This window comes from Caretta caretta, chromosome 1 (assembly GCF_965140235.1).
Source record: "Caretta caretta isolate rCarCar2 chromosome 1, rCarCar1.hap1, whole genome shotgun sequence".
Classification (NCBI taxonomy): Eukaryota; Metazoa; Chordata; order Testudines; family Cheloniidae; genus Caretta; species Caretta caretta.
Genome location: NC_134206.1, coordinates 334,413,613 through 334,422,476, shown reverse-complemented (window position 1 = coordinate 334,422,476; position 8,864 = coordinate 334,413,613). Strand labels below are relative to the sequence as shown.

Below are 8,864 nucleotides of genomic sequence, written 5' to 3'. Positions count from 1 at the left end.
GCTGCTTCCCACAACTCACCCGCTCCAGCAGCCCCCACGCCCGCCGCCTCCGCCTCCTCCCTCCCCTCCCCTCCCCTCCTCCGCAATCGGGAATAAATCAGAGGAGGAGAGACCCAGGCACGCCAGAGCGAGCGGAGATCTGTTCCAAAAGTAGCCCTGATGGCGGCGGATCGGATGGAGCCGGAGCTGCTGCTGGAGTAGCGGAGAGCCCCCTGGATCCCCCGCTCCACCCACAGATCTCAGTCGGTCTCCTCCCCACCCTCCGCTCCGCTCCCTGCTGCTGTGCCCATCGCTCGGAGAAGGGGGGGGCACTTTAAAAAAACAAAACAACCCCCCACTCATTTAATTTTATTATTTGTTCCGTCTCCGTGACTGGGGGATCGATCTTCGATCAGGAAGATGGCTGCTGGCTGGCTGCTAGTCTTCAGTCTGACACTTTTCCAGTCCCTGGTGATGAACCTGTCCTCGGAAGGACCGTTCCCTTCTGCCTCAACGTAAGTCCCACCTGAGTTTCGGTCTGGACTGATATCTATCTATCTATATATATATATAGATATATTTTTAATTGGGTGGTGGGGAAGGAAAGCGTTTCACTGAGAAAGTGTTTGTGTGTTTGGGAGAGGGTGACGACTGTAATTTGCAGGAGAGTTCTTCCTGGGGGTTGGGGGAGCCCTGATAATAAAGTGGTAATTGGGGTACACTGCAGGATTTTGGCTGCTTTTCTTTTAAAGATCCAGGCTCTCCAATAGATGGTCACCGAGAAGAGAGAGAGAGAGGAAGACCAGGGAGAGCCAAGTACTGTACTTTTGAGTCAAGGGATTGGCATGAGAGCAACACTCAAGAGCAGATCCCAGTCTCTAAATATACCCCCAGCAGTTTAGCTGTGCTAAGAGGAAAGTTTCTAGTTGCACACATTCCCCTCTCCCCGCCCCCACCAACTTCAGTGGTTATTTGTTTGCCTGGAATTTTAACACTTTCTATATTTTAAAAATACTGTATCAATTTTTCTTTTAAATAAAAGATGCATGAAATCCGTGTCCCTGCCTTTCCCATGCATGTTTCCAAGACAATGTTATTTTACTTTTTGGATGAAAATTTTAAATGTACGTATGTGCTTCTTTCTACTTGGATCTCCTCCAGTTCACAACATGAATATTTTGACAGTTCCAGGGTTTGTTTTGTTCATATGGTTTTGTGTGTGCATGCATGTGCAAAAGCAGACTTTTTTGCAACATGAGTAAAGTAGCAGTGTTTTCATGCAGACTCTCAAAGGGTAGCCTTCACAATAATTACTTAAGGGGATTCACCTTTACACCTTTAAGAGAAATATTCTTAATAATAGCGGTTTTATGTTGCACTGTTTTGCATGGATGTAATAGAAAATTGTAAAGCGTTTCATGTTAATAACTGTGCAAGTGTTTCTCTGAGCAAAGCAAGGATCACCTGAGAAAAACAGCCCAATATGTTATGTTTTTAGTTTCAGCCAGACACAGGACAAGAAACAATGTGGACTAATGACCACATTTTCTTTTTAGAATTACTTACTTTAGTTCCTGGGTTAAAACCTGTCATTAGATAACTTTATGTGGATGGCTCACTTTAATGCATTTTACATAAGAAAAACAAAGCTAAGGGTAGTCTTCTGTGGTGTTTGATGCTGAGCAGAATTTACTGTCCGAACTCATTCTGTACAGGAGATTTCTGTGATTACAAGTAGTGCTTTTCCACCAATTAGTGCAGCTGGTGTGTTAGGTGTGTTTCACCAATTAGTTTTCTGTGTTGGTTCCATTATGTATTGGAGCAATGCTAAAAGGATGCACATAATGGTACAAGAAAGAAAGGGATTAAGAAAGATAACTGTGTAACCACTTAATATCTTTTAGACTATATAAACGATGCCTTGACTTTTCATTTTCATTTACTTTTATTTTCTTGCACTGAAAGAGTTACTTACAAAGATGTGCTGTGTAAAACAAGAAGAGTTAACTAAAAAATAATGCTAGGATACCCATCTTTTAAATCCTTGCTACTCTTAGACTTCAACATCCGAGATCAAAACACTATCTCTTAGTGAATTGATAGATCATGTTATACACAATTATTCACAATTGATCTTCTTAAATTTATCTAATTTATAAAAGGTAAAGAAATATGGAAACCAACATGATGGAAAGCAGATACTATAAAGCTCATGAAAGCTTATGCTCAAATAAATTGGGTAGTCTCTAAGGTGCCACAAGTACTCCTTTTCCTTTTTTATAATTTCCAAGTAGAATTATGGATCTCTTTTTACTGTGAGATACTTTGTTTTTAAATCTTAGTAGTCCACTCAGTTCATATTTGCTTCTTAACTTCACAGTTACTCTTACTATTCATGATGATAAGAGCAAACATCAGCAGAATAAGGTATTAGTTAATCAAAGAACTTTAATGATAAGGAGTGCACAATAAGAAATATCTTTTCTCTTGGTTAACAGCATTTATATGTTCTCCCATATCTACTTACTGTTTTTTGTTTTTTTTTAAATCAAGCCATTAAAATATTGTAGAAAGAATCTACAGTGTCTGCCTATCCTTCATAATAATGTATTTCCTCTCTTAAATGAAATCAAAGAGCAAATAAGTCTCATTTCATTTAGGAGACAGTTCAGCAGGCTGGTAGGAGGGCTTGTTTTGCAAAAGTAATGATGTAACAGGTGAAGCCGAAAACAATGCTAGGATACTGCTTTTAACAACTGCTAGTGTAATGATATTTTGCTCACCAGTGTATAGTGTAAATGGGGAAGAACAAAGTGAAAATGACACAAGTGAAAATGTCCGTGAGTGTAAATCATTTTGATGTAAATACTAGTAGTACCAAATAGAAAAAATGACTGAGGGGGTGGAAAGAAAAGAAAGGGATACTAATAGTTTAAAACCAAAGGCAGTTTAATGCCTGATATTCACATTCATCTACAAGTATTTTCCCAATATTTTTGATATGCACCCCTCTCTTTTATCATTTATTTGAAAAGTTGGTGTTAGGCGGCATTTGAATATTGCTTGGTTGGGTGTATTGTAAATAAAAAATTTGCATATCCAAGGCTACATAGTTGTAGATTTCATCAACAATTGTTTCCCACCCCATTACTCTGTGAATTTTGCATCAGTTAATGCCATTCTTATGAGATGTATCTTTCCTGCAGAACTCAAAGAACTCATATAATCAATACAGTGATATAAAAATGTTATCTTTTTTGGTAAAGAAAAACCAAAAAGCTGTCACTAGTGCCTCTGAGATAGAATCTCAGGCATTTGATCAATTTCACTACTTTGGCTTTGATATGTTTACCCAGCAAAATAGGGGGAGTCAGCTTATTAGAAACATCTATACTGAATGAAATAGAAACCGGAGCTGTTCATTCAAAATCAGAAAATATGGTACAGTCACATAGTGCTGCAAACAGCCAATGTTAGAATATTTTAAACAGATTGAGGAGTTTCTGTATTGGGAAATGTAGGCATATTGATAGATATAACTTGATCTTTTGATATAAGATTTGACAACTGATCAATATATATTGCACATTTCGTTAAATATATCATTTTCACTGTGTCAGAATATTAAGGAATTATACAGTGCACTAAAATATACAGTGGTCTCTTATGTTTCGATTTCCAGTAATTCAGTCATATGTGCAACATTGCATACATTTTTGCACTTGTATGAGAATATTTTTTTTGTATGGAAGACCTATTATACTTTAACTGAACTGCTGGTAAAAGTACACAATGCATTTCTTTCTTTCTTGTCATGTATGTACATTTAATGACTATATGTATCTAAATACAATATTTTAATGTATTTTTTAACTTTATTTATAAGGACAGCATAGCACACCATTGGTGCTACATGAATAAAATAACAGTAATAGAAACAAAATAAGCCATTTTAATTTCAGATTTTTTTTTAAACAGTCATACTTTTTATATCAACTAAAAAGCAGTGATTACAGTAGTGTTGATATTTACAATAACACTGATTAACATAAAATGTAAATATGTACTCCATGCATTGAGAGGACTAACTTGGATATTTTGTTAAATAATTTAAAACGTAACAGTTAAGTGTTTGACAAATTTAGGGTTGGATCCTATTAAATTCAATCGGACTGCTTTTGTGTATGTGTTTGCAGGACTGGTCTCATAGTTTGGTTCTGTCAAATCCTTTTTAAAATTTTCTTTCCTTAGTTCTCTCTTTTTATGAAAATGACTCTCTCCTAATGTTTGGTTTTTAAAATAGGAAGTATAAGTTCATGACATAACTGAGACAGACTTTGTCTCTTCAAATGAATTACAAGATTTATTAATAAAAACAACGAGAAGTCCTTGTGGCACCTTAGATACTAACAAAATTATTTGGGCATAAGCTTTCGTGGGTTAAAACCCACTTCATCAGATGCATGGAGTGAAAAATACAGTAAGTAGTATATAGATTACAGCACATGAAAAGGTGGGCATTGCCATACCAAGTGGAGGGTCAATGCTAGTGAGGCCAATTCAGTCATCGTGGAAGTGGCCCATTCCCAACAGTTGACAAGAAGGTGTGAGTATCAACAGAGGAAAAATTGCTTTTTGTAGTGACCCATCCACTCCCAGTCTTTATTCAGGCCTAATGCGCTGCAATATATATACTGCCTACTATATTTTTCACTCTGTGCATCTGATGAAGTGGGTTTTAGCCCACAAAAGCTTATGCCCAAATAAATTAGTTAGTCTCTAAGGTGCCACAAGGACTTTTCGTTGTTTTTGCTGATACAAACTAACACAGCTACCACTCTGAAAGATTTATTAATATTATTCAGAATATGTAAAATGTGTGAGAATAACAAGAAAATCGTGCATATACTTATAGACAAGCAAACATTTAGTAAATAAAGGTCTAATCCAGCAAACACATACTCATATGAATCACCCTTATTCTCTTTTATGTCATTAGGATTACTCATTGAAGTAAGGATGACACACATGAAAGGACTGGGATCTTTATCTTTTGGTTTTTGCACATGATTCTACCAAGTGTAATCGTACCATTAATAACTCTACAGGCTAGACTTGATACTCTGTATCACTTTCTGTATTAAATGATTACTGACAAAGGGTAGACAGAAGTCATGCACAGTGTGTATTTTAAATGTGCTGATAAACTTCATTCTAACACTTCCAGTATAACGATTATTTGATCCTTTTTATTAAAAATTTTTTTGATAGCAAAATATCCTATTTAGCTTTGAAGCTAGTTGTAATATATCAAGTACTAGCCCTTTTGAAAATAGCATTGGTTTCATATATCCAGAAATACTCTGCCATAAAAAATACCCTACTGATGTGAACCTTCATGTAAATGGAACAGAGAGAGGGAGCCAAAAGATGTAATGTACTTAGAAACAGGGAAGGGAAGTATCACCTCTTGGTGTGTTCTCAGCATCATGTGTCTGAGTGCCAAACACTATACAAGATGTATAAAACCACAGGTGCTTAAAACACAATCTTATGAATGTATGTCTAGTAGAAAATAAATTTAAAACAGAGTGCAAAACAGCTTGGTGACCAGTGTTGTTTTCTTTTAGTGTGTGTGTATGTATATCGATGTGTGTGATGGTGATAAATGAAAGTTATCTGGATTCACAGAACAATTCCATTTTTTACTATATTTATTATCAGTGAATGGGAGTTTCTTGGTATTTTGGTTTTATTTCTTTCCCTCTTATTAGTGTTTTGATCTCTCCCTTGGCCCCCACCCCTGTGGTTATTTCTTCTGAGGTTTTCAAACCTACAGCTGTTACATTTTATTAGGTATGAAAATCTAAACTGAAAACTTGCAGCATAGTCACTGATGAGAAAGAGATTTTCATTGAAATAAATCAGCGTTTTAGGGTTCTTGCCATCTTTAATCTTACAGTGATGCTATTTTCAGAACTGCATTGCTCATACCCTACAAAACGATTTTATCCAAGAATTCAGCTGCTAGAAAGAGAGGGAGGGAGCCTGGCAGTATGTTAGTTTTATATGTGTTCACTTAAATAGAAGGCCTTTGGTGTAGATTTTTTTAAAAACAATATTAATTTAGCTGAATATTTTAATTTGGGGGAAGAAAATGGTAAAATTTAAGTTTAACCTTTTGCAAACGATAAACAGCAAACTGGGTTACACAAATCCACTGATAACTGAGGTTAGACCTTTTAATGCCGTGATCCTCCATACCTTACTCATGTGAGCAGCTCTTACCAAAGCAAGTAATCTCATTTAAACCAATGAACTATGAAAAGATTTTAGGGTTGCAGTACTGGGTAGTATAACAGAAAGAAGAAAATAGACCAATCCTACTCCTACCGGTTTTAATGGAAGCAGGATTGGGCCCCAAACTCCCTTGTATTTTCACAGATGAACTAGAGTTTCGCATCCCTGTATGCCTATATATGCATTTTGTTTAGCGAGTTTATAAAGATCTTTGTGACTAATGCCAGAATTGTGGACCTGGAATAAAACCCTGTCCTCTGCTTAGGAAGAAGAAACTTCACCAATCTATAATGCTGGGAATCAAATTGTTACTTGGACCCCAACTGTAATTTGCTAAAGTCAAATGCTGTGCTTTATTTTTGTCTCTAGTAAATACTGAATCAGGCTTATTTACAGAAATGATACAAATTTATTTTCTGGATTTAAACAATTAGTGACTCTCTAGCAGCTTGAAAAAATGCAAAGGTTACTAATTAACAAAAAAAACCCCAAGAACCCTAAAAACATATTCCTCATTATTCGCCCTTGGGCAATCCATATTCTCAGTGCTCTGATTACTGTCAAAGCTCTCCAGTATGAGCATTTAACTCTGTCTACTGTCATTAAATGATGGATATCATTGAATATTTAAATTCTATATGACCGAGAATGCGGCCCCAATTTTTCCTTTTGTACTTACTAAAGGACCCGATCCTACAACACCTTTCTCATTCATATAGTTCTCTCACATCAGTGATACCACTGTCCCCTTGGACTGCTCCTATGATTTGCAGGATTGGGGCCAAAGCTGGACTTTGTAGTCACAAAGTGTATTGTAAATAATAATGAACGTAATGCTGCTATTACACGTTATGCGCTTGTTTCTCATCACTCCTGATTGATACTGGGAAATTCTCTTCTCATTTATATGGGTATCTTATTTTGAATAAAGAAAAGGAGTACTTGTGGCACCTTAGAGACTAACCAGTTTATTTATTGGTTAATCTCTAAGGTGCCATAAGTACTCCTTTTCTTTTTGCGAATACAGACTAACAAGGCTGTTACTCTGAAACTGTTATTTTGAATATGCTTTTTGGCTCCAACAGCATAATTATCTCCATAAAACACTATACTGATTGTAGAAATGGTTTAAATACAAACTGAAAATATATAATATTAATAGCAAATATATAATATAATATTAAAAGTCCTGCCCTCAGTTGAATTTGTAACACCTTGATGACGTTAATGTGCTGGTTTGAGTTTAACTGAGGACAAAGTCAGGCCCAATAGGTCTAATGTTCCAGTACATTCAGTCAAATCTAGCCTGCTAATTATGCAATATTGCAGTAGATCATGGGTGGGATTTTCAAAAGAGCCTGAGTGACTTAAGAGCCTGTACATACCTTATTGAAAATCAATTGGACTTGTGCTCCTAAATCACATCAGCCCCTTTAAAAATCCCAGTCTGTATCAGAGGAGTATATCTAGGGGATTTACTGCGTAAACCTTACTCAAGCTAAAGCCCATGGCAGCTTTGCCTGAAAAGGGGCTGCTGGTTGTGGCCTTGGGTCTTTCCCAGGTGTGTAGTACTACACATTTTTGAAACTGAGATTAGTTCAGATTGTGCCCCCATCAGCAGAGTGCTCAGCAGCATCTCGATCTTCCCATGCCCTGAGAGCTTGGATTTATGCAGTGAGGGGGCTTGGGCTCAACAGGCCTGGCACAGGAAGAGAGTGATCCCACAATGGACTGAGGCAGCATGGATGATACACATCACTCCCTCTCACGAAGATCCCCCTCGTAAAAGTGATACTTTGTTGGTGGGGTTGATGTTTGTTGAGGGTGGAATTATTGTCCAAAGTGTGACCCCCAAAGCAGCTGTCCTATGAAGCAGGGTTATCAGTTACAGGGGGCACAGATCCTATCTGCATAAGTGCCAAGGCTCATTCCACATGGAGGCCAGCCCTGGCCCTGATGTTGTTTGAAAAAATAAAAGCAACTATGCTGATATAACAAACTTGCAAAAGCCTTGATGTTTCCCCCGCTGTTTTATTTTTCTGGGCTTTTGTTGAAACATCATTAAATATATAGTGTTGTGCCAGAGCACAGAGAACACACATGATTTACAAACGGAAATATGTCAACTATGGCTTTGTACATGACTGCTTCATTTGTTTACAACCTACTGTCTTTAATGGGAATTAATAGTAAATTAATGAATTCTGTAATGATGGGCTGGATATTTGAAAGATAATATCCTTATGTTCCATACAGTTTCACTCCTGAGCACATTTCCATGGTGACAAAAATCAGTACTAAATGTGTCTGATCTGTACTCCTTAAAAGGTGTGAACATTTGTTACCATACAGTAACCCTACTTACATCTATGGGATATCTTCCATGAGCAGTGACTTCTTATTTGAGTCAAGTTTTGCCAACTCAAACTCCATGTTTTATATTCTTGGTTTGGGGTTAGAATCTGACCCAAATCAATGAATCTTTGAGAAGCCCCATTCATGTCAGTGGGGTTATTTGCATGGGCAAGAATTCATCATATGAGTAAGGATTTGCAGATTAGGCCCATAGCTCTCTTTTGTTTTTA

At 37.0% G+C, this 8,864-nt stretch overlaps 1 protein-coding gene across 3 annotated transcripts in view; it reads left to right on the top strand.

The window, feature by feature from the left end:
* Nucleotides 1-5: 5 nt before the first annotated feature.
* Nucleotides 6-8,864, top strand: part of CACNA2D1 (calcium voltage-gated channel auxiliary subunit alpha2delta 1) — a 690,472-nt gene continuing 681,613 nt past the window's right edge. For all 3 annotated transcript variants that reach the window (XM_048836497.2, XM_048836498.2, XM_048836499.2), the window contains exon 1: nucleotides 6-494. In XM_048836497.2, coding sequence (XP_048692454.1) covers nucleotides 400-494 — 95 coding nt within the window. In that variant the 5' untranslated portion in view covers nucleotides 6-399. The remainder of the gene's footprint in view (nucleotides 495-8,864) is intronic.